The 24,972-nt window shown below is 51.3% G+C and overlaps 7 protein-coding genes across 7 annotated transcripts; 2 read left to right on the plus strand and 5 right to left on the minus strand.

The window, feature by feature from the left end:
- Window positions 1-700: 700 nt before the first annotated feature.
- Window positions 701-2,495, plus strand: BJX68DRAFT_263606 (FAD-dependent oxidoreductase; the record flags this gene model as incomplete). The annotated part of the gene is made up of 4 exons (XM_071044733.1): window positions 701-993; window positions 1,076-1,332; window positions 1,412-1,782; window positions 1,926-2,495. 4 exons carry the CDS (start codon window positions 701-703, stop codon window positions 2,493-2,495), a joined length of 1,491 nt encoding a protein of 496 aa, XP_070902269.1.
- A 478-nt stretch (window positions 2,496-2,973) lies between these two features.
- Window positions 2,974-4,588, minus strand: BJX68DRAFT_253340 (putative xylosidase/arabinosidase; the record flags this gene model as incomplete). Its single annotated transcript, XM_071042704.1, has 2 exons — window positions 2,974-4,364; window positions 4,432-4,588. 2 exons carry the CDS (start codon window positions 4,586-4,588, stop codon window positions 2,974-2,976), a joined length of 1,548 nt encoding a protein of 515 aa, XP_070902270.1.
- A 488-nt stretch (window positions 4,589-5,076) lies between these two features.
- BJX68DRAFT_253341 (putative hexose transporter) lies at window positions 5,077-6,795 on the minus strand (the record flags this gene model as incomplete). Its single annotated transcript, XM_071042705.1, has 3 exons — window positions 5,077-5,452; window positions 5,502-6,130; window positions 6,193-6,795. The coding sequence occupies 3 exons, from the start codon at window positions 6,793-6,795 to the stop codon at window positions 5,077-5,079; spliced, it is 1,608 nt and encodes a 535-aa protein (XP_070902271.1).
- Window positions 6,796-7,983: 1,188 nt separating this feature from the next.
- BJX68DRAFT_253342 (histidine phosphatase family protein) lies at window positions 7,984-9,692 on the minus strand (the record flags this gene model as incomplete). Its single annotated transcript, XM_071042706.1, has 3 exons — window positions 7,984-9,358; window positions 9,421-9,515; window positions 9,627-9,692. The coding sequence occupies 3 exons, from the start codon at window positions 9,690-9,692 to the stop codon at window positions 7,984-7,986; spliced, it is 1,536 nt and encodes a 511-aa protein (XP_070902272.1).
- A 7,632-nt stretch (window positions 9,693-17,324) lies between these two features.
- Window positions 17,325-20,249, minus strand: BJX68DRAFT_263610 (SGNH hydrolase-type esterase domain-containing protein; the record flags this gene model as incomplete). Its single annotated transcript, XM_071044734.1, has 3 exons — window positions 17,325-18,311; window positions 18,403-19,690; window positions 19,765-20,249. 3 exons carry the CDS (start codon window positions 20,247-20,249, stop codon window positions 17,325-17,327), a joined length of 2,760 nt encoding a protein of 919 aa, XP_070902273.1.
- A 1,296-nt stretch (window positions 20,250-21,545) lies between these two features.
- BJX68DRAFT_230012 (uncharacterized protein) lies at window positions 21,546-22,837 on the plus strand. Its single transcript, XM_071039154.1, has 2 exons — window positions 21,546-22,037; window positions 22,105-22,837. Exons 1-2 carry the CDS (start codon window positions 21,814-21,816, stop codon window positions 22,505-22,507), a joined length of 627 nt encoding a protein of 208 aa, XP_070902274.1. The 5' UTR covers window positions 21,546-21,813; the 3' UTR covers window positions 22,508-22,837.
- Window positions 22,838-24,500: 1,663 nt separating this feature from the next.
- Window positions 24,501-24,830, minus strand: BJX68DRAFT_263612 (uncharacterized protein; the record flags this gene model as incomplete). Its single annotated transcript, XM_071044735.1, has 1 exon — window positions 24,501-24,830. One exon carries the CDS (start codon window positions 24,828-24,830, stop codon window positions 24,501-24,503), a length of 330 nt encoding a protein of 109 aa, XP_070902275.1.
- Window positions 24,831-24,972: the final 142 nt, after the last annotated feature.

A 24,972-nucleotide genomic window follows, 5' to 3' on the forward strand; every position in this document is an offset into this window, starting at 1 on the left:
TGGAAACAGGATTGAATGGGAAACAAGTCGTCTGACCAACAACCTTTTACTTTATGGTGCCTGAAAAGGTGGCTCAAGCTTTTGGGCGACGTGCTCTCTCATTCCACCAGAACTGCCTTCGGTGTATACTAAGCGTGTACTACTTGGCCGGGGACAGCTCAAAGCTGGGTAGAGTGATGCTCAGGCATGAAAGGGGTGCATTGCGTCGCAATCACCGCTCTCTAATGGATGTGATGCCGGATGGGATTTTCTGTAACTTGGGAACCCGGTATGGCCGACAAAGCAAACAAGTACTGTTGTCGAATGGAATCCGGTGGATGCAATGCAGAGCCCATTCTGTACGACACGACGCCGGGCATCCCCTAACAAGGGCTCGAAGTCCGCCGCTAGTTCCGAGGTGTACAATGGCATCCCATAAGGTATACCTGTTCATGCAAGGTGCCATCAGCGCCCTTTACTTTCGATTCGATCTCACCCAGGCTCGGTCCGGGAGTTCGCAGTTTTGTTGCGGAGTAAACCTACCGCGGTACTACCTTGTGTCTTTTGTCGCGGGGTATCTATCTCTAGAAGTCCGGCTTATGCTCGTCAACACCTCACTGGTGGTGTAGATGAGCTCAGGCATATATACCCTCGGCATCCCCGGCCTTCTGAACATATCTGTCGGATCAGCAGCCACGTCCACGTTTCAGCACCACATACAATGGACAAGAAATCATTCAGGGTGATCATTGTGGGGGGATCTATTGCGGGGCTGACTTTAGCCCATTGCCTCGACCGCGCCCAAATCGACTATGTCATCCTGGAAAGGCGGGCCGAGGTGGCTCCACAGGAGGGCGCCTCGCTGGGCATTATGCCCAATGGAGCTCGGATCCTGCAGCAACTGGGACTCTACAGTGAACTCGAGGAGCTGATACACCCGCTCAAGGAGGCCCACCTGAACTACCCCGATGGGTTCAGCTATACCAGTCAGTATCCGAGGTTGCTACGTGAGAGGTATGTGTCTTCAGATTGTTCATCCAGCACACCTTGAGTGCTCACGTGTCCTTTCGGCCCCACTAATTTTGTATATCTCTAGGTTCGGTTACCCGTTGGCCTTTCTAGATCGGCAAAAGGTCCTGGAGCTGCTCGGAGCTAGCCTGCCGTGCCCGGACAAGCTCCATGTGAACGCAAATGTCTTCCGAGTCGAGGAATTGGCCGACGGTCTACGCGTGCATACTGCCTCTGGGGCCTGCTACGATGGGGACATTGTCGTTGGCGCTGATGGCGTCCACAGCGTTATCCGGCAAGAGATGTGGCGGCTTTCTGGAACATCCTCGACGCGTGAAAAGAAGCGTGAGCTACACCCCCTCCCAGCCATCGACAGAGGCGTGTTGACTTTCAATCCCAGTGTCGTGACTGACATCCTTTGCAGAAATGCGAGTTGAGTATGGATGCGTCTTTGGCATCTCGTCAGCGCTGCCCAATCTCCCCGCCGGAGAGCAAATAACATGCTACAACAAGGGCTGGAGCATTCTCAGCGTTGTCGGCAAGAATGGCCGGCTGTACTGGTTTCTGTTCTACAAGCTTGATCGGAAATATGACTACATGACCGCCCCGCGTATTTCCACTGAAGATGCCGTGCGTCGTTGCTCTGCTCTAGCCCGAGAGCCCTTCTGGCAGGATATCACCTTTGGAGACGTCTGGGGTGCTCGCGAGACGTTTAATGTTACCAGGCTAGATGAGTACGTCCTACCCGAGTGGACATACGGGAATATCATTTGCATCGGGGATAGTGCGCACAAGGTACGAACGAATCTTTTAAATCGCCACCCTTCCTCCCGATCCCTCTCAAGCTTTGCGGGAAGTGGAGCCACCCCCTCCTTCCCCACAACCCTCCTCGTCCATGCCCTGTCCCTCCAGTGGCTAATGCACAAGTGGCCGTACAGATCGCGCCTCATACAGGCCAAGGAGCCAACTGCGCCATGGAAGACGCCACGGCGCTGGCCAACGCATTGCATCAAGCGCTCCAGCACAACCCAGAAAAGACCCAGCGCCCATCGCCGGCCGAAACCAGCCAACTGCTCAAGTCTGTCGCCGCCGCGCGCCGAGCGCGCATGAGCGGCGTCGCCCATGCGGCCAAGATGAGTACGCGCCTTCAAGCTCTTGATGGACTCCTGTGCCGCCTGGTCGCGCGGTATTATTTCCCGTATGCCGGGGAGATGCTGGCGGACCTGGCGTCCAAGGGGATTGCCGCTGGCGCGCCCATGGTGCGCTATCTTCCTGTGCCGGAGCGCTCGGGGCCGGGGTGGGAGATTTTCGGCAGGGAGAAGAAGAAGACGACGAAGGAGACGAACAGGATCAAGAACAAGACGATGACGAGCAGCCTGGGACGCGTGCTTTCTTCTTCTATAGCCACTCTCGCGTCCATTGCTCTTATATGCCTGCTTTGGTTTCCGGCGCAGCTGGCGGCGTTCTCTCGCAGCATGACCAGGGGTTCTTTAACTGTTGAGTGGTAAAGTGCGGTGGGAGCAGCGGGACTGTTCCTATTACGCCATCGGCAGGCGGATGGAAGGTGGAGGCAGAGGTTGGTTGGGAAATGGGCCAAACGCCATCTTGGGGGATATTACGGTGCACGATTTCTCTAATTCTGATAGTGGATGAATGAATCCGAATTTCCAATGCGACCAAGTGGTCCCGCTTTTCCGCTGGCACGCGGCCAAGGGATACACCGCAGACCTTAACTCATTGGTAGAAACACAAAAACCCTGTGTGGAACGCTTTGCAGCAATAGGATCGTATTCAACCGAATGAGAAGCCTGGAGACCTAAGAGGCATGTAAGATATGAGATCATGCGAGTGTTTATTCGCTAGCCAGGTTGACGATGAGCCTCCTGTTAGATGATTTAGTCCGCAGAGGTCTTCAAATGCCCGTTCCCATACCTCGAAACAATTGCCGACAGACCAGGTATCTATTTCTCATAGCCGCACCCAGTTCTAGTCAACCTTTAGCTCTTCAAACTGAACATCGACTGAATCGGTAGCGACGGCGAACACTCCCATTACTGGACCAATGAAATCGGCATCCGTCATCTCAAGGGTATCGACCGTGGCCAGACACTCCCAGTTGGCCTGGTCTGCATAAGTGTACAGCATTCGGTATTCGTTCTCGGTGTGCTCGATGCGCAGCCCTAGAGCATTCATGCTCGTAGTAGCATCCACCACATGACTCGCTGTCCTTGCAAGCTTCTTGGCCTTGTTCACGATTTCAAAGACGATCCTGTGGCCATCGGACGCGTAACAGATCCGAACATAGCGGTGCTCATCCTTGTAACAGGCAAGACCTACTTTGAGATTGGCTTGCCCGCGGTATTGAGTGAACTTGGGGATCACGACGCTGCTCGTGCCGGCCAACAAGCGCTGTCGCTTGCCGATAAACGTTGGGCTTTTCTCGGGTTCCGAGAAGTCAATAGACGTGGCTGTCAGACGGATCGACCGTTCGTTGTCAACTCGGTAATTCTCGAGCACTGCATCACGAATGTAGAGAAAGTCCACGCCCGGCGCTGCCGACAGTCTGGATTCACTCAGAACTGCAGGAATCCCTTCCACACGCGACTTGACCAGCTGGAGTGAAAGCCACTCCCCATCCCAGCTCCCCGGCGTAATAAACGTTTCCCTCCCCATGATCCCACGCCGCCCCTCGCCCCTGCGAATCCCAAGACAAACCCCCCACCACCGCTGCTGCTCATCCTGAAACACATCACAATGCCCCGTACACTGGATATACTCCTCCGTCCCAAACGCCGTCAGGATCGGATTATGCGGACAGCCCTCATACGGCCCCCAGATCTCCCGCGCCCGCGCCATGGTAAGCATATGTTCCTCGTGCGTCCCACCCTCCGAGATCAGGAGATAGAACCAGCCATCTTTCTGATAAAGATGCGGGCCCTCCGGGTAGATCCCGCCAGTCCCGCGCCAGATAACCTTCTCCTCAGAGAGCTTGGCGCCCGTGTGCAGATCGACTTGGAACATGTTGATCGTCGTATATGGACCCGGTGCCGCGGACCCCTGGATGTAGGCCGTGCCATCGTTGGCTATGAATAGGCTGGGGTCGATTCCGCGGGAGTCATAGTAGACGGGGTCGCTCCAGTCGTCGGACCAGATGCCCTCGAGGGAGGTCGATGCGATGAAGTTGCCGAACGAGGTATTGTCACTGTCCACGTGCTTCACGTTCGTGCAGACGACGTAGAAGGTTCCTTGGTGGTATCGGATCGTGGGTGCGTAGAGACCACCTGTGGCGAGCAGGAACTCGCTGGGGTTCGAGAGTGGGTGTAGTCGCGTGTCCGATAGGGCGAGGCTGAGCTGTGTGCGTCGGTTGATGACGTTTCCTAATTGATGATTGGACTTAGCTGGGGCTTTTTTTTATTCCTGCTGGCTATAGTGTCAGAAGCTCACCAATCTGCTTCCAGGACCCTAAATCTTTGGAAACGTATATCGGCAGCCCGGGGAACATGTGAAAGCTGGATGTCACCAGGAAGTACCATTCGCCGGCCTTGACTATCGAGGGGTCCGGTGCGAATCCGGGGATAATGGGGTTTGTAGCCTGAGGCATGGTACCTGGTGTCGGTATAGGTAGGTAGCTTAATTAGCATTAAAAACTAAGTGAGGGCAAAGCAAGTCTTATGTACCAGGGAATCGCCAGGACGGTGCAAGTCGGACAATAGGGTGCCCCGGATTAGCATCGAGGTTGATTTCAAAATAGGCTAAATTGTTTATGCTAAACGCCCGGTCCAGACGGTCTCGAGAACGATATCAATTGCGATTGGATGACGAATACTAGTCTCGCCGGATTCTGCCACTCCAACAAGTACGTGAAAATGGGAAAGGGGTTCGAAGAAATTATCTAGGTAGCAGCATCCAAAAGCCACTGTTCATCGGCAAATGAACTGCGCAATCTCAGTTTTCTGGTGCGCAACGGTACTATGGAATCCTTGCCTGTCACTATATAGATTCGCCAACGGGAGGGTTAACTCCAAATCTCAAACAAAATCTCAAGCAACCCTCAACTCCCACATGGCCTAGATAAGACCAAACAGCACTCTACTCCTGCCTCTCAACATGCACCGCAGTAGCCCCCTTCACTGGCCCCATCTCATACACATACCCCTTCTCTTTCATGTCCGCAGTCGCGACCTCGCCGACATCCACCGCACTGTCTCCGTCAAAGTACCGAGCGATTTCCTCCATCGGCGTATACCGCGTCTCAATCAGGAACGAGTAGATAACAAAGACTTCGAAGCCAAGAAACACACAGTAGACAATGTAGTACTTCCAGGCCAAAGCGTCGAGGGCAATCGCGTTGATGTACTGGTTGAAGAAGAGTGCTCCGGTCACGCAGAAGTTGAGCCAGGTGAAGCCCTTGGCGCGCAGGCCGTAGGGGAGGATTTCGGTGGTATATGTGGCCATGAGGCCGGATCTAGTAACCAAGTTAGCAGCTAACAAGGGTAAGGGAGAGAGACACTCACTTGATATCGTAGAAGACGCCGTAGAGGAAAGTGAGAAAGACAAAGGCGTACCCCAGTCCCTTGTTCGGTGCGATCTCGTACCGCGCCGAGACAATCGTCCAGGCATTGAACACGACACAGGTTCCAATAGTAGACACAAGGTACATCGGTCGGCGCCCCAGGATCTCAATGAAGAACGCAAACACAAAGTTCGTGACGAGTCCTTCCGTCTTCATGCCAGCGTTGATCCCCAACTGCGTCTGGGCCTTTGTAATGCCGACACTGTCCATGACATATTTCAGATAATATGAGATGAGGCCATTGCCGCTCCACTGGCTAAACAGACCCAGCGCCGTGATGAGAGCGATTCGCTTGCGGTTTCCCCGGGTCCGGAGGAAATCGACCCACCCTGTCTGGCCCGTCGCTTTATCCAGTGCGATTGCGGCGTTGATTTCGGCGTACTCGAGTTGCACGAATTCGTCGCTTTCGTCGCCTTCGGCGTGGTACTTGACTAGGATGTTGAGGGCCTCTTCGTGGCGGTCTTTGTAGATGAGCCAACGTGGGCTTTCCGGCATCCACCAGACGCCCGCGATGATTATTATGGTGCAAATGGCTTGCAGCAGGCTGGGGAGGCGCCATGACCAGTCACTCTGAAATCATCAGTCAAATGGTCAATGTCACAAAGACAGATCGTGCAACAAGAACGACTTACCGGAATATCCAATGTCCCCAGCGTTACCCAGCTAGCGATAAACGCGCCCGAATGATACGACGCACCGCTCAAGGTAACCAAGACGGCACGATCCTGCGGATGCGCAATCTCGGCGATGAGAAGCGGCGCGCTCCCCAGGACAATACAATCCCCAAACCCAATCACAATGCGAGCAGCCACAAACATGCCAAAGTTCTGCGCGCCAGACTGCAACCCCACGGCCAGGAGCATAATCACACACCCAACAACGAGCCCCATTTTCCGCCCCCGCCAATCAATCAAATACGGAACGACAAAGAGGCCGATGAGGGAGCCCAGACTCATGCTCGCATTGAACAGGCCCAAAAGGGCGCCGCGCGGGTAGTTGAAGTACTCCTGCCAGTAGGACAGCGTTTGCAGGCCGTTCATCATGGACCCGTCGAAGCCGTTGGCTGTGTTGCTGAGGATCAGGATGACGATGTAGATGTAGAGCGTGCGCATGTTCTTGCGCTTCCACCACGGGACGCGGGCGAATTCCTTGTGCGCGAAGAAGAAGTGCCCCTTTGCTGGTTTCTGGGGCACGACGCTGCGCGTCTGTTTGGGTGGGCGGAGGGAGAATCCCATGGTGGCGGTAATCTGCTTCGTCCGATAAAATGGAGACAACGCCTCTGAGAGCGATGTCAACGGAGTCTAGTCGACGAGAACGTATCCTCTTAAAAAGATTTATATGCATGGGTGCAAGGAATTCAGGCTATACTCATGGTCCACAACCCAAGCGAGGTCCGGACCACGGGATGTCGGCCCCATGGGGCGGTTCAGGTGACAGCTCGAATGCGGGGGATGGGCAAATGAACAGCCGGAGAAACAGAGGGATTGGAACCCTTGAGCCCCTAGCGCCGATTTAGGGCAGCCTCCCCGCAGGAGAAACACCGGATCTTGCCCTAGCGCCACGACGTTCGTATTGGGGACCTTGACGACCACGGAAACGCGTGTTCCAAGGGGCACGATTGCTTCTTGGCCAACACACCAATTGGCCAGCATATTCCAAGGGCAGACCTTTTAGCCTGAAAGGGGTCTTTTGCATCGCGTGTCAAATTGGCTTCTAGGCGAATCTTGATAGTCAGCACTCTATCTGCTCGCCCCTGCCAGCCGGAGTGCACAGCATTGCCCTAATTTTGGTGACTGGTCCGGGCTAACGGCAATAATCTAGCCATAATATAGCCTAATTTCTGAATTGTGATTATTGGCAATAACTCGGATACGCAGTAATACTTAGAGTGATGACTTTCGTGGCTTTAGCTTCACGCTCGTGCGTGAGTACTATGCTACAACGGGCGTTGGTTCTCTTCTATTGGCTGTATCTCAGCATCTCCTACTCTCCCGACAGAGATCCCGACTCATTATGTGCCTCTGCACTGTTGGTTAGAAAGAAATAAAAGCTGCTTTTCTGTCGCCTGCTTCCGAGTGTATGCCCATGGAAGTACCTTTTCGTCTGCATAGGTGAAGAATTACTAGGTACATGTGTACGGGGCAAGTATAATCATAGTAGAAGGGGCGCCAAGCCCTTGATCTAACAAGCTTACTATTGTTTGTTGCGACTGGTTACATACTGGAAATTCTCACCAGGTCTTGCTATGCAACACGCAGGTAGTGCTGTCCTTCCTATCATTCAGCAACCAGAAAGCCGCAGTACGTGAGTATATAGATTTATGTCCCACGTGGCAGTGCGTTCAAGACCTAGACTGCGTGGTCGCGAGATGCGCGGATGGATGAAGGGAGCTGTTACCATGGACATGAATGCGTTGTGCAGTGTCAGAATTTCACATTCCTTGGGTAAGCACCATCTCTGATCGCTCCATAGGCGGGCAGGCTATAATCCCCGAAACAGCTAGCCTCGTAGTTGGCCTTGTCGATATTCTCCCGCTGCGCGCGTAGAAAGGTCGACAACTCACAATACCCATCATCACGTCGACCACAAGCGGCAATGCTCTGTCCCAGTGGCACAGTCCGCTGGTTGATGAGCATATGTACGTAAACCGTCTCATCGCCTGTTTGCTCATATATAGGACCGGAAACTCCTCCATCCTTGGGCCTAGTCGCGCGGATGGGCTTTGGCGCCTGGATGATTTCGATCACGAAGCGTGCTGCAAAGGGGACAATGTGGCTTCCGACGAGTGCACGGTTCGGGGAGGGCTTTGTTGATGGTAGGAATTCGCCAAACTGCGTGAGCCCCAAGGCTGTCAACATGGAGAACATCTCGTCATCGTGACTGAAATCCAAATAGACAGTTTGGTTCAGCGGGAAGGTCGCCGTCCTCGAATCGAGCGTCTTGTTGAATGCGATGGAATCCTCTGGCGGGTTCGGCAGGTGGCCTTCCAGCCGTGCAATCAACTCCTCGACGTACCCGAGACCGATTGATCGGCCCACCGGAGAAGCCATGCCGTAGCTCCCATACAGCTTCAGGTCCGTCATGTACCCGAACCCTTCCCACTCTTCCCACGTGAATAGTGTGCAGAAGGAGCTATAGCCCAAGGCGACTGTCTCGTAGGGGCACATGGTCTGGGCATTATAGGTATCCTCGACTGTCCAGTTTGCGCTCAGATCCCCGAAAATCTGCCCGCGAAAACGCTCTGTTGCGTTTCGGAGGTACACGGCCATCCACTCGTCCATTGCCTGGTCGCCTGTCGCGCCGTTCCCGTTGGCAGCGTTGTCACACATCTTGTTCCCCGCGAGCGAGTTATTGAACCCCTCACTCTCGATGAGAACCTCGAGGGTCGCATTATTCGTCCACGCCGGACCGAAGAATCCATTAAGGAAGTTCTCCGCAGACTGCAGCATCCTCACCATCGTCGTTGTGCGAACGACGATTTTCGACGCGGCGTCATGGAGCTTCCCGTAGTTGAAGAAATGGAGGACGCCACTATCGAATAACTCTTGCCGGCCCCGTGCGGTTAACTCGGCCTCTCCGAGCCTGTAGGTCCAGTGATTGAGAAACGCGAGATCGCCCGTAAATTGCGTCCCGTCCCTGCGAGATCCAATGATCTTTTGCGCCCATTCGCCCGTTGCAGAGCCCGAGGTCGGGTATCGCGCGCCATGACGGTGAACCATGTGCATCTGCGTGATATTTGCGCCAGGTGGCAGTGGGTACTCATCCACGCCGAATCCCACAGGGTTGGATAGGTAGGGGCTATATCATAAAAGACAGAGCCAAATAAGACAGAGCTCCTCCTCGAAACAGTCAAAACGTACCTCACTGTACCCATCAAGGGAAAGATGTTGCCGCCATGGGGCTGGCCCGATATGGGAAGGTTGGTTACCAACGGTGCGTTTGGGATGTAGGTTGGCTCGGTGAAGACGGGATTGGTTTAGGCGAGGAACGCGGCCTCTCCGGCCTTGGTAGCACCTGCAAACGGACCAAGGGTGGTTGGGAAATAGTCGGGTGTGGGAATGGGCACATCGGGGGTGTTCTGCGTCGCCGAAGAGGCGCGGACCAGGCAGACAATTGCGTAAAGGGGAAGCATCATGGATGCAGAATGTGGGTCTTGTATCTGGCCGGATTCCAAATGAGTCGTAGAATTATCACAGTCTATGTCCCGGACCACTTGATATATAAGCTCAGCTCCACGCGACCCTTGAACAGCATATCTACTCCATTGCCTACTCCATTGAACATATCCTCCGCCGGGACTCGCTTAGATTGTACCATTTGCCGATATTATCTGATAGAAGCTCTAAGATTCCCTACCCACGCTCGAAGAATAAATGCGCCGGCAGTGAAGGCCAGTCAGGAACGGTTTCAAACCCACAGCCAGCGGAGCGAGTACCAATCTTCGTCCATTGGCCTACTCCAACATGGCCCTCTATCCATTAGTGCACAGGCTCAAGGCGCTAACGTCAAGTCACATTCCTGCAAGGTCAGCGCTAGTGCATTGCTTGTTGCGAACAAGACCCCGACCCCGCCGGCTTTCAGGCCTCCACCCAGCAATCCAACGGCCAATGCCACTATTCTGGCCATTGACGTTCCCCTTCATGGCGGAAACTGGATTCCGCACATATGGGGCGCTTCCATTCAGTGGTGGTAGCCTCTCTCGTTGGTACCATAAAAAGCTGGGGAAAGTTACATCGGGCCCTCAATAGTGGTGAACAGTAGCCGACAGTTCCCCGCGTTAGAACGAATGACCCAGAAACTATTACTAGTGTTATCAATGGTGTTGGTGTCTGAGAGATAGTTCAGGCGGTTAATCTATGTAGCCGTCCCGTGCCAACTTTTACTGTTGAGTCACGAACAAGGCAAGCCTGGGCGTCGTTTGGGACAAGATACCCAGGACGCAAAATGGTCTACAGTAGTGCACCTACCATCGCCTGGTGCATGTATGCATAGCTACAACACGCATGAAGTTGATCAGCCACTTTGGAAGCAAAATAAAATGCAGGTTGGAGTCATCTTACCCCGCCTTATATCGTCCTCGGTTCATCGGCTCGCCAATGAATGGTCTCTCTGTTGGAGCCTAGGACAAACTAAGCTTGGACAAGCTCAAGAACAAGAATTTAGCACCCCACTATTTCTGACTGGCAATAATGTCGCGTTGCGGAATGTGGTTTCCGAGCGGCATCTTGCCAGCTGTAGCAGGGATGTCACTTGACAGTATACAGTCGATGATGATGATGCTTTCATTTACCCTGACCCCTCGCCAAAGCGATATGCAGGCTACAACAACTATATATATCTGATTATGTACATGTAGACTCTTCCACTTCCTGAAAACGAACTTAGAGCCTTGTCACGGCCTGTCATGGCCTACTTGCCGCTCCCATTATTAGGCTGCCCTCGTGGCGCGCGACTACGAAATCTCTGTGACGCCTTAACGAAGTCTAGCACGGCGTTAACCGTTTTAACCCATGAGATGATATCTGGATTACCTTTCTTACCTTAGGTTGAGCCTCCTAGTAGACTTGATATACTATTAAACGCGTCTCTAACCTCTCTCCTTAATTTCATTCGTAGCCCTTGTAACCTCAGACAGTCTACTATCACATGGATAACCGTCTCCCGCGCGCCGCACGCGCACAGGTCATTGTCGCGGAAGCTGTGTTTCTTAGTGAAGGTGGATAACCAGTTATGGCCTGTATAGAGCTGTGTAAGTAGGTAAGCTTAGTTTCTAGGTAGGGAACTATATAGCTTTTAGGTATAGTTCGCGGGCAGGGTATTATTAATCTTTTATAGGTGGTCACCTTTAGTGCTGGATCTCCATTCTTACTCCCACTAAGCATGGATTCCATCCTAGATTCGCGCCATCTCCCTCATCAGCAGCGGGCAGAAGGAGTGGGTTTGACCTGGGTGCGTAGCAGCTTTAGCTAACCAGTCTGCCGTGTTATTACTAGGGTTATTGCAATGTCCTGGTACCCATTAGAGGTGGAGATTAATATTCTTCACTTGAATCTTAGTGGCTGCTTGGAGGATCGCGTGGATGATTTATTATCCTGATATATTCTTCACGCTCTGGATTGCTTATAATACTAATCTACTATCACATATGATAGTTGCAGTGGTTGGGCTGCTATCTATTTGGCTCGGGCGTTGGTAGAATATCTTAAGTACCACGCTAATGGCGTGAAAGATGCCTATGAGCTCCGCGACGTGGACTGACTAGCAGTCCATGGATCCCACCTGTACCTATTAGGATTGGCTCACCCTCTGGTCATTATTAAGTGCGATGATAGCAGCCCCTAGATGGCCTTCTTGCCCGGAGGTATCCAAGTAGATAATAATGTTAGATCTAGAACCTATGGCCTCGGCGTTTTCCCTGGCTGTCTCTTGGTCTGATTCGACGTTAATCTCTACAAATGCCTTATTTCACCATGGTGGCAGCGGGCATGGGTTGATCATTTCTAACTCGTTTAGTTGGTCCACGTTCATAGTCTTTAGCGCTTCAGCCAGGGGAAAGCGCGCGTGCGATCTAATGTTATTCCTTCGTTTCTAAGCTTGGGATAATATGTCCTAGATAGGGTGGTCGCGCGGTAGCGTGTGTAGCCTGGCTATGGTGCGTTAGGCGCGGTGGCGGAGACGGAGGTGTATAGGGAGAATATAGGCTTCCACTTCTAGGGTGGCGGTCACCACTGTCCTAAATGCCGAGAGAATGTAGATTAACAGGGTCCTCTATACGGTGTTCAAGTGTCGTAGGTGGGTTTTATCGCGCAGCGGGTCATGCCACACGGTTGATACATAGTCCACGACGGGTGCCACACATGCCTGGTAGAGTTGACGCATCTACTCAGGACGCAGATGTCGTAGTCCATAGAGGGCGATGGTTGTTTTAGTTACTTGTTTAATAGCCTATTAGACGTGCTCCTTCTACCATAGCTCCCAGTCAAACACCACCCCTAGTAGCTTTGCCGTGGGTGATAGTCAGACCACTGTGCCATTCAGCACTACTGATCTCTCTAGTTATTCGTGCTTTTTCCTAGTAAAGTGAATAAGCTTGGTTTTCTTAGCTATAAAGCAGGACCCAGTCTTCCGCGCCTAGGCCTTAATTCATGGGATGTCTTCTAATTATATCTAGGCCAGGTTTTCCTTGGTAGAGCGTCCCACTCGCCACTAAAAGTAATTATTAATGAAGGCTGACGCGCCCCTATAGATATTAATAGGTTGTTTAACCAGGTCCGCGTTAAAGAATGTGAATAAAATTAGGGAGAGTAGTAATCCCTACACTAGTCCTGCGTTCACTAGTGGTTCTATTACAGTGCGAAAGTCGTTAAATCTAATACTTACATGGCGGTCGCTCATAAAACTCGCGATCCACTTTCTCGTGATAGAGGGGATCCTCCTCGCGTGTAGGCAGGCGTCAAGGCTCCTCTAGTTGACTCCGTTAAATGCGCCTTTTAAGTTAAAAGTAACAAGGGTGACAACGTGGTGTTTATACCAGGCTTGGTCTATTAAATTCAAGAGTACCAGCAGCGCCTGCTTAGTCATTCAACCTAGGCGTCCCCTAAACTGGCTGTTTAGTAGTAAACCATGTTTTTCTGCTAGGTATGAGAGTCGTCAGGCCATGACTGCTTCAAGAAGCTTGCCGAGCGTGTTTAGAAGTGAGATCGGATGGTAGGATCTAGGGTTAGTGTAATCAGACTTTCCTAGCTTTTATAGTACTACTATCTTAGCACTTTGCTATTATTTCAGGTGGTAACCTAGATTCACGGACGCAGTAAAGATGTTAGTGATAAGTATTTTTAGGTGTATCTAGAGCTTTTTCTAAACTAGTATTAGCAGGTTGTCTTCTCCTGGTGCTATGGTCCCGTTAGCCGCGTTAAGGGATCATTAAATCTCAAGTTCAGTGATTAGTTGCCATGAAAGTTCCAGCTGTGATATGGTTAGATTGCTAAGATCTAGCGTGTTCATTGTGGGGAAAAATACGTTTAGAAACACCTATGCTTTGTCTTCGTTCTTAGTATGCTCCTCTGCGCTGGTCTATAGTATTAGGACGCATCCCCATGACTCTTATGGCTTTATGTAGGTGGCCACTTTCTAGAGTTTTCCCTCACCGGCCTCGTCTAGAAATCTTCGCTAGTGTGAAGCTTTTACTTTTTTAATCATCTAAGTCCATACTCATTGCTTATGTTACATGTCATGAAACGCAGTAGTAGAGTGAGGGTGATCTTGGCCTAGCTCGGCGCAGCTTGCCTGCCATCTCTGTTAGGTTTGGTTAACTTCGACTTATTAGACTTTAAGGTCTAGTGTGAACCATTATTTGGAGTATAGTGTTGGCCGTGTATCTAGCATGAAATAGTCGACTGCCTGGCTCGTGGCTTTAATGAGCTTTTAGATGACCGCGTTTAGTGTGGGTTAGGTCTTTATATCCTTCCATGGGCCTATTTATTAGTTTATATCCTTACTAATCTTGTTCCATTCCACACGATCGTATGCTTTCCTTGGTTTGGTAGGTGCCCTGACCTGTGTTTGTAATTTCCATTCCGAGTACGTGGCGCGGTGGTTAGATCTGTAATTTTCATGGTATAGGTGACATTTGACAAGTAGATCCGGCCAGTTGGTGACCGTTTAGTCGATGGTAGAGAACTTTCTGGGGTCATTAAGGGGCTAGAAGGTTGCTGTGCCCTGTGGGAGGCAGCTCTAGAGGCTGTTAGTTTGGAAGTAGGTAATTAGGTTACTTACGTCCTTGATAAAGCGAGGTTAAATGTTATTACCACTCCATATAGGGTGGTGGCGGTTGAAATCTCTGGATAGAATGATGTTAGTGGATCATTGATCTTCTTGTATAGTGGTAGTGATTATGCTTTGAATTACTGTAAGCGTGGGTTCCGCTAACCCGTTATCACCGGTGAATATGGGCGCTGAGGGTATGTAGATAGAGAAGACAAGGGTTTAGGAGTCAGCTGTCTAGATCTTAATAGCTGTAATATCTAGGTGGTTGCAGTATACCTGGCGGTGTGATGAGGTTGAGAGTCTTCAATTCACGTAGGCTAAACTGCGGAACTGAGTCGTGTCGGTGTTAGTGGTAGGCTGGTATAGTCGCCAGGCACTGTGGTTTACATGTGTTTGGTAGGTGGTGATGGATGGCTCCTGGATCAGGAGGATGTCAAGGTCTTGGGTCTGGTAGTCGTTAATAAGCGCTTCTATTCGTGGTCCTAATTTCATTATGTTCAGCTGTAGTACGTGGAGGTTCCTTTCTAACATTGGTTAGAGTCAGAAGTCGCGGGGGTCGGGCATCGTCGATCGCCAGTTGGGTGTTCCCTAGTACAGTCGAGGCATCGAGCCCTGACCCCTGGTGGGCATTGCTGTCACTCATACTACCCCGCGTAATGTCCGCATCGCGGGGTCTCCTTGCACGACCATGCTAGGTGTCCGAAGCGTTGGCACTGGAAGTATCTTTTTCTCTTAATCTTACGTCGTTTAACGCTGCCGATGTAGCATTAACTAATAAGGAGGCTGTTATTAAGCATGTATTCTACTCCCTCTGTGGAGTTAAACTAGATTCCTAATGATACAAACTTCCCTAGTACTTTATCCTTCTGTTTTAACCAAGCCAGTTCTTTAATGTGGAAACCGTGTTCCGCTAGGTTATTTTCCTCTATGATCTTCTCTACTACCTGGGTACTTGCGGTCTCTAAGTCGAACTCCTTAGTTAGCGTGTAGTATATAATAATACTAAACTAAGGCTTTACTAGTTTCGTGCTGTTTCTGAGCTCGTCTAGCCATTTAGTATTGCTATGGGCAGCTTCCGCTGACTTGTGGTCTTGAAATTAGATGATGTAGCCTGTCTTTGTCGTGCTAATCCCAGCCACCTGAGCATCCTGGGTCGAGGCGGTGCTTAGGAGGGCCGCGCGAATATGGGTGTTGGCAGCGTCTATGGTAAGGTATCGACTAAAGGTGTTTCCATCATTATTATTATTATCTCTTAGGTTGATAAACGTTCTCTAGGTGCTAATTTGGACGTAGTTCCGCTCCTTTTCTAGTTATTAGTGGCTTGGTTGTGGGGCCCTATTAGTGCTGCTGGCTGCGACTGCGGCCCATGATCTGGTTGGGGGTACTGGCGAGGTGGTTTCAATCTGGGTTCGCAGGGCTATGACTTCCTCGTGAAGCTTTTCATTCTATTCGCGTAGAACGTTCTAGTCGTGTTTAACTTCCTCTAGCTCAGATTTAGTGGATTTAATAAGCGTGGTTTAGTAGTTGATGATGTCTTTAAGCTTATAAATAAGCTTCCACACCTCTCTGGTAGTGATTCAGCCGGTATTCTCTATAGCAGGGTGAGGTTCGCCATTCCGCGTTCGTCTTCTAATGATTTGGGTGGTATTAATCGCTGTTCGGGCCTAAGAGTCTTTGAATAAGTCGCTTGCGTGGGTTTCTTGGGTGTTTATGGGATAGGGTTCGGGCCCTCCCGTCGGTGGGGCCGCCATTGGTCAGGGGGTACCTCCCGCTCGGTACACCACACCAACAACACGGAATCCAGATATCCTTGTTCAACAGAGCTTTCGTGTTCCGTAGTTCGTCGCTCCTGCCTCCAAAGTGTCTCCGACAGTATACAGTCTTTCTCGAAATCGCCTTCACCAGCAAACACATTATGTTTCTTTTCCCGCCCCACCGCCAAGACCCTAGCGTGAGTATTTTATTGAGCCACCAGCACCCAGATGAGTGTCGCTGCATTTTCGCCTTTGGGTTTTAAATGTGGAATAGGGAGAATACATAGGTTACGTTGCACGAAACCTCACATAAAAATATTGATACTCTATTATCTATCGCTGTAGTACAGTACCAAATTCTTGGAACTACGAATCGATGACTTGCTTGCAGTGGGGGTTTGAACCAAGTTGATGAGAGGTAACTATGGTAGATGTGATTTTTGATGAACAAGTTCGAACGTTATTTTCTGTGGAAGATTCTATACAGGGTGTCTTATACGAGGGCGCTCAGCACCAAAGGTAGCGAGTGATGCCAAAGACCTGGACACCATGCGTGTCTTTGAATGACCAGGACCCAGTGCCTTCTCATAGCCTGCCAGTGCTCGCTGATACATCTCCCCCGCCTCCTTTAGCTTGCCCTGAATAAGGTAGAAATTCCCAAGATTGCTGACTGTTGCAAGGGTGGATGTGTGATCAGGACCAAGTGCCTTTTCATAGCCTGCCAGTGCTTGCTGATACATCTCCTCTGCGTCCTTTAGGTTGCCTTTTTCTTTTTTTTTCTCAGAAGCAGACACCAGTTTCATTACCGACACCTGGAAATCAATATACAAGATCTATCCATCCCAGGCCCTCTTTTTGCATGGAGGTTAGAAGCATACGTTTATAAGATTGATTCGTTCTAAGCTAATTTTGATCAGGCGACGCATGAACCCCCACACAACTGCCCTCATACCCAAGCAGCAGTATATAAATTGTGGGCGACAAACCTTAGAGGCTGCAAAAAGTCTTTATTCATGCCACAAGTCGTATGGTTGGACAGAATAAATCACTATCTGTCCACAGCTGTGGCAGCTATCCTACACCTCAATTGGACAAAATATGCAAGCATAGTCCTATATGTATCCATAACTATATCCCTGGTCCTTCAACGCACCTCTTGCTCCCCACCGTGGGACTTTGAGGTCTTCATGTACATGGCCTTTCCGTAGCTACCTCACGAGTCCAGCCCTCCTTTCCCCTGGGCGTCACACTGTACCAAAGTGACGAAGTGTTCCCTTGAAGACATTCTTGATCGGGGCATATCCCTGGCCCTGTATCACATACTCCTTAGCCACCGCATCGGTCCCACCGAGCGGGACGACCCACGTATACGTGTACCCGTTTTGTGTCTGCTTTGCCTCCCCGATAGAGGACCACGTCCAGTCCGCGTTGGCTGAGGTTGTCTCGTACCAAGCGCCAGCATATTTGTAGAGTCCCGAGTAGAAGTCGTTGCCTTCCACAAGGTAGTTGACGATCTGGTGCTGCGCCCTTCCCGTAACATCGGGTGGCGCCTGGATCGGCCACCCGCGCCCGATGCCGGGGTCCGGCTGGTCCTTGCCAATGAAGAGGCGCACGAATGCGTAGGGTACCAGCACGTCCGCGGTGTAGGTAACGGTGTCGCCGTTTAGGTTGAAACCGACGCTGGCGATGGAACCGTCCTCCGGGAGACTCTTTGTGCTTGCGGAGATCGTTCGCCAGCTTCCTCCTCCGCTGCCTGAAGATAAAACCGTCCGGACCTCAAAGGAGATGCCTGAGGTTCCCGGCTCGATCATGCCCACCGTGGCTCGGGTCAATGAGGCTGGCAGTTCCAGGACCTGTTTGCCGTTCATGTAAACCGCGTAGCCGAGAGCGTTCGCGACTGCAGACCATGTGAGGGTGACCGAGCTATAGTCTGAAGAGGAGACGGCCACGTCGCTTGGGATGCCAGCGATGTAGGAGTTGGTAACTTGAGCCGGGCTCCTGACGGGAGGCTTGCCACCTTTTACGGCGCCGATCACTGCTTGCATGTAACTTTCGTTAGGGAGGTTATCGTACGGGTTTGGTTGGACATCATCAGTAATTTCGATCAACCCGACATTGCGGCTCTTGGCGAGGGCGGCAACATTTGCAATCTGATCCTGCGGTACTTTGTAGATGATGTGCCATATCTTCCGTGGATCCTTTGGAGTCCAATCATTCGGTACAAATGAGCTCTGGTAGGCCTCGTAGCTGTTTTCAAAGGTCAAAAGCGTATCCATGGTGTCTTCAAAAGCATTGCGCAATTGGCGAGCCGGGGTTAAGCACTGTATATGCGCCGGGGTGTTTCCGCTTCGTGTATTCGTCAATGTATGCATAGAGATCTGCGTAGATATTATTGGGACCGCATTCTGGCCAGCCTTCGTCAAAGAAGATGCCGCCGAGACTGTTCCCGTATAGCTCATACCACTTGTCAATGTCCTGTTCAATCTGCGAGGCCCAGTCCGCGAGGTCTCGCGAGCCTAACCGAGTGGTAAATTGTTGCTGACTCACGCCCAGGTAGCCAGTCCGAACGTAACCAATGATTTTTTTGCCTTGGCTGGCAGCGCGATCAATTACCGATTTCCAACTGTCCTCGATCACATAGTCCGGACCGTTGAGAACATTGGCGACCAAAACGCTCACCTTTTGAGTGTCGTATGCGAGTAATCGTTCCCACGAGGCCGGGTCTCCCAGGGGGTTGATGTACGACGCAATGGCAATCTGCTGTCCTTGATTGCCAGTCACAACCGTGTCGCGGTTATCAGCAATGGCAGCAAACAACGTCTGAGCGTGCTGGCTGTACGCCGTTGCCTTTGGGTGGAACGAGCGCAGGTAAGGGAACGGCGCGCGAAACTGGGCATCGACGTCATCAGAAGCAGCCTGTACGGCATCCAGCAGTGACTGCAGGGTCGGGAACTTCTCAGCCCCCTCCCATTCCCACGGCTGCGGGCCGTCGGCAGAGAGATCGGAGACCAGCTTGCCCTGACCCGGGAAGATAAAGTCTAGCAGCCCTTGCGCGAGATCAATGTTCTCCTCCGACCAAGAGTTGCTGGGGTCACCCGGGCCTTCAGAAGGTGTGTCAATGCCGCTATGCGGCGACCAGAACCACACGCTGTACTCATTCATTTTCGAAGAAGCCCCCTGTTCACAGTAGCGGTGACCATTGTAAATGTCTTGGATGCCTTCCACATATATCACACCCATTCTCTTGAGGGGTTCAGCTGCCCTTTTAATGGCCTCGTTGGCCTCGCGGACCAATTTGTTCAGTCTCTTGCGGAGATCCTCAGTGAGTTTTGGTCCCGTGCAAAATGGCCAGGTGCACCAGGTATAATCGTTACACTCCGGGCCCATAGCATCACTGAAGAAGGTGAGATATTCGAGGACAAACACCTGAAAGCTCTCGCGAGGCTCGGCACCGCCGGCCAGTCGTCCTGCATGTGCTACCTCGTACAGCGCAAGGTTGACTTTCTGCTGAAACTTCCCCTTTTCCGGGTCAAGGTCATTTTCAATATCTTTGAGCAAAGTATTGCAATTTTTCGGCTTCCATGCGTCGTATACGCAAGCGTTTAATACTCTATTATCCCCGTGGTCAGGCCCAGGAATCAGAATCTGTAACACAATTCTATAACAGGGTCGTGAAATACTCACTCCGACAGCCGCGCGTCGTTGCCTCCAATAGTCACCACAGCAATTTGCGGTTTTCCGAATGGCTGGTAGCGTGCTAGATCATCGTGGTCTTTGTACGCTCCTTGCTTTAGCTGATAGATAACCAGGTCATCTACCGTAGCGCCAGTATAAGCGTGGAAGCTAAACCGCGGTAGAGTGTCGTCGTTGTTGATAAAGCCCCAATTATCCGCATCTTGGGCCATTTGCCTGGGATATGCGCGCATCCCACGAATGGCGTCGCCGGCTGTTTGTTCGTAAATGCCATTGCAGCCAGTCCCCGCGGTGTACGAATCACCAAGAGCGATGAATTCGGTAATCTTCTGGTTGGGTCTTGTATAAGGGACGAACGAGGGATCGGCCAATGCAGCAGATATCGACTGTGCAGCAGCCGAGTAGTCGATGCCTTGGGCTAGTACGACTGGAAGGGCGAACAATCCCCAAAGGTGGAGATGGTACCCAAGGCGCATGGTGCTTTGATTGGGAGAAAAGCGAAAAAATAAAGATGCTTATAGATTCTGGAAAGTAGAGGCTAATAGTGCGAGTATATATAGTCAAATTCCTCCAGGCCAAGAATAGGCGGCCATTGGTGAAAATGCCATACACAGTACTCTTGAGTCTTAACATGCGATATGGATGGCGAAGCGAAACCGAGGCCCATCCTGATATTCCGAAGGCCCCCAATATCTGGTTGCACCCTGGCTATGTGAATTAGACTGAACGAGGACGAATGTAACGTACTAAATAGCCCTAGTACGTAGGGTAAATTGTTCCGATATTGAGGATATCTGATGAAGCCTCGAGGAGGAGATGGATGGCACCGTGTCTCATTTCCGCATTCCAATTCAATGAAAATAAACCAGCTACCGCCGTTTGATCGTGGTTCTAGGGATCCATTCGAGAGATATCGACAAATTAATACCACCTAACTTAGATCCTTCCAGAGAACTGCCCAATCGGAGGCACAATAGCAATCCCCCAGCGGCTAGCGAAGATGAGAGGCAATCCTTTCGCCAGTTGTTGCTGCCGTCAATCGATTGGTGGACTGCATCTGGCAAAGTGCGCTTAGAGTCATGACCAGCGACATTGAAGGAGCTAGGGCCTAAGGAACAACTACGCGATTATTTCTAGACCGAGGTCCTTCTCCTTGGAAGGCGTTTGGGTGGCGAAATCCGCTTAGTAGCGCGAGACTAGGGCGATGTCTCCAAGCCGACGACTTCTAATAGCCGTTCGTGCTTCGCGAGGTTCTGTCCAGGCTTGACCCCAGCTTAGCCGCCTTGGCTTTATCTTGACATTGGGTATCGAAGCTCATCGGGCTAAACTACTTCGGACTGGGTTATCTCAAATCAATTATTCGCCCTCTTGCCGGATCGGATGAAATCTCTGCCAGGGACCGCTCGGTACGATCATACCACCTCCCTAGTAGTTGGGCATGTCCAACGGAGGAAGACCTGCTGGTTGCCAGCGATCTGATCTGCGGGGGTCTTTTGGGGAAGCCACGATGGAATGCGCTCCATCCTCGCCCACGAGCTATCCGAAACCCCGAACCCATGGGGCTCAAAAGGGAGGAAACAAAACCAAACAAAAGCTAACGCTGCCGGTCCGTTCGCATGGCTGGGATTGCTTCGCTTCGCATCATCCCGGGTGTCTAGCAGCCTAGACGAAGCGCCAAGGGACCAGCCCTTGGAACTAGTCTGGCGTGATCACAAATGAAAGCGGCAAAAGGCGAATGTGTGTGGGAATGGCATTATCTATTGATTTGGAAAGTGATAAAAGCCAATAGATGGCAAGACCTTTTAATATAATCACTCTAGTTGTTGCTTTTTAACAATCACTAATGTTTTACGAATGGGAACTTAAGGCAGTGATGTGATGTGGTTGAGCTCTGGGTCTGGCAGGCTACATTTTGGGAGGCAACACCCATTTTTTCTAGTCGAGCTAGACTCTGCCCATATAAACCCAACACTCGTCTCGCCCCTCATTGCTCACCTACCCTGAGCTGTCTCAAAATATAATTCGCACCACTGCCACACTATGAAATCAATTCTCTGGCTAATCTTGCCTTTTTGCACCACTGCACTAGTTGTTCTTGCCAAGACCAACCCCGCGCAGCAAGAGTTGCTCGTCAGCGAGGATATGATGGCTCAACACGATAATAGGATCCCCGGCCACAATGATGCTATCTACGATGTCGTGCCTAAAGAAGAGCAGGTACTCAAAATCCAGTTTCTCGAGATTGCGCCGACGCCTATCATCGCGTAAGATCTCCCCTACCCTGCTTGAAGTGTAGCTTGGTGATAACGTTTGACGTTGACACCCCTAAAGCGACCGTGTCTTCTTTGTCTACCTTCGTGGCTACCTGCCTGAGTCCATACGACAAAGATTGGGACTTCTAGACGATCGCCTTGTCAACGCAACCCTGACTGTGAGCCTGTCTGCTGTCTACCCGGATGGTAGTCGCGACGATGAGGAATCATGGACAATTCCTTTCAAGACTATGCCCTACAATGACTTCGCCCACCTCACTATCCGCGATGCTAGCGGGGTCCAGGTCGACTACATGCCCAGTAGCGACCGTAGCGACCTTCTACTAGATTTCCAGATCCCGACAATCTGGCTGAGGAGCGGAATGTGGACTTTCAAGGTCGACGCGAGGGCTGGAGATGCAAATAACACGTGCCTGTTTGCTATGTCGTTGACACAGTGGTTAGACGGGGAGCTCAGATAGGAGAATATTTGGAATCTTCTCCAACTTGGCCCAAGGGGCACAATTTTTAATTCGTGCTGTATTCTTTTGTTTTGATTGGGCCGCCGCGCCAAGCCCTGGTAGGGAAGAGGGGGTTCGCCTCCCCAATTGGTATCCAAAAAGAGTTTCGCGATGGCAGGGTTCAGGGCCTAGCACGCCAAAGCTCCATTGAGTGATCAGGGTGGAGCTGGCGGAGGCGGCCAGATATCCAGCTTCATACAACAACGTTGTTGGAGCCTGCGGCAGAGCAATCTCACTTGACCAATGATAAATTAGACTAGTTTTACGTACTCTACACAAAGCAGTCGAGGCTTTTAATTCCTTCAACCCATCAGTACCGAGAAGCTCGGGTTAAACAGAGAGACAGCGCAATTTGCGACACGCGACCTGTAATGAAAAGTCAGAAGCTGCTATACCCACATCAGCTGCACACAATTCCCAAAGTTCCATGTCAAAGTGGCTGCCTATTGATGCTGGTGCGGCGTGTGCCAGCGCCTGGAGATGCAGGATCGTGTTGCCGCTCTCGTCAGTAGACTCAAAGTGGCGAAAGGTAAATAGGCGGGCGAAGTTGGGGTAAGCTTGTAGCAGGGACTCTTGGTCCAGAGGTGCAAGAAATGTTGCGATTAGGAGGATTATCTCCGTCGGTAGAGGGGGCATTGTTACTTTGCCAGGATCAAAGGGAGAGGGAAAGGGAACAGGAAAGGGGGGTTTACAGGATGATAGACAAGTGCAATTCGCATGACTCACCAGGTTAGTGGCTGTCTCAGTGGCCGTCGCGCTTGACATGGGTCTTCCTAGCCGAACTCCAGCCTGGCGTAGAGGGCCCATTGCCAAGCACTTAGGGTAAATCTCTACTGAAGGTGGTCGTGATCCGTTCCTACCCATGTTGAATGCCATTTTTTGCCTATTACTAAATAAGAGCATCTCATAGCAAGACTGTGAAGGATTGGATATGATGACTTTTCCCCTACCCTACCGCCAGGAACGTAGGATGAATCAGTCTTTGAGACACAGTATCCTCGGAGTCATTTAGACCAATTCATGGAGTGAATGCAACCGCCGTCGGCCAATGTCCAAGTTCAAAGCTTGTCCATTTCTATATCTAATCGTGATCTGATCTCCTCGCACATCGTGACACATTAGTTGCAAATATTCTGGCAGTCGAAGGATGGGGCTGATGATGGTTCATTCACAACATATCCACTGATCCTCGACCCAAAAGTTACTCTAATGACTCCATGGGACAGCTTTCACCAGCCGGAAGAGACCCTACAAGCCTAATAGGACCAACATTTGTCTCAAGGAACATCCTATCCGGTGAGAATGTCTACTAATCTTTCGCCATGGCCAGGATTTCATAACACGACCGAGAGTATTTCCGAGCCACTTTGAAGTGGTTGACGTTATGTGTCCACAAGTTATTCTTGCGGACAACCAAGCTGGCCCAGGAAGCCGGGCAGTTTTGGCACAGATACATCGCAGCCATAGTTCTGTTTGGACGTGTCAAATAATGATGCCGGGCAAGGAGCTGTAGTAAGCTCCGGCGTCCATACTCCAGAGACACCACAAGCACTGCTAGGAGATTCTCAGCGAGCAAAAGCGGCCGTCGCACTTCCGGCCATACAAAGCCCGCCCCAGAAGAACAGTGCTACAGATCTACAGCCTCAGCCACATGATTTCGAGGCGTGATACTCACAGGACCTTACGGAGGCGACATCAGAGAACCTCTCTCGAAGCTATGAATGCCAGGCACCCGAGCACCACAAATGAATTAGCTTCTGGCTCACCTACAATGATTTGGGGTATTCCAGAAAAAGCTGGTTGAGACGGACGAAGGTCTTAAGTGACGATCCAATTAAGACGATGTAACCCATCCGGTCGATTGCAAAACATTATTTAGTGTACGGCAAATCGCATGGGACCACAGGCCATAAGGGACTTAGACCTGGCCACGGCCTAATTGTCTCTCCCATAATTAGGTTGCCCTAATGGCATCCGACTGCGAGCCTGCTGTGACGCAGCGGCAAAGTGTAGCACAGCACTGACCAAATAAGCAGCCCCCGGTTACAGACACTGAGTGCCGCGCGCGCTGTGCGGATAGCTTTGCTGGTGCGCCCCAGATCAGCCGCTGGGTTGCTTGTCTGTTCGTTGAAGAGAAGTCCCCTTGCGGAAGCTGACCGGCGGCCGCAGTTAGATTGCAGACGTAGGCGTAGACGTGATGGCTTGCGGCGAGACTGAACGGCACTACGCCGCGCCCTTGAGGGCCTGTGGCGCCGGTGACAAGGACATTCTTGGAGGAAGACATTTTCTCTGCAAATTTTGCTAAAGTGGAAACCAAGGCCGGAAGGGCGCGGGGGCCTGAAGGACAAGGGGCGAGGAGGAGCTAAGCATCATGGCTTCCCTGCCGTCCAGCTGCGTATCTATCATCTGCAACCCAGTGGATAACG

Source organism: Aspergillus pseudodeflectus (assembly GCF_044049435.1).
Source record: "Aspergillus pseudodeflectus strain CBS 756.74 chromosome Unknown BJX68scaffold_8, whole genome shotgun sequence".
NCBI lineage: Eukaryota > Fungi > Ascomycota > Eurotiomycetes > Eurotiales > Aspergillaceae > Aspergillus > Aspergillus pseudodeflectus.

Coding starts and splice junctions, on each gene's coding strand:
- BJX68DRAFT_230012 (XM_071039154.1), top strand. CDS start 21,814: ATGAAATCAATTCTCTGGCTAATCTTGCCTTTTTGCACCACTGCACTA. Junction 22,038..22,104: donor GCGCCGACGCCTATCATCGC/GTAAGATCTCCC, acceptor ACACCCCTAAAG/CGACCGTGTCTTCTTTGTCT.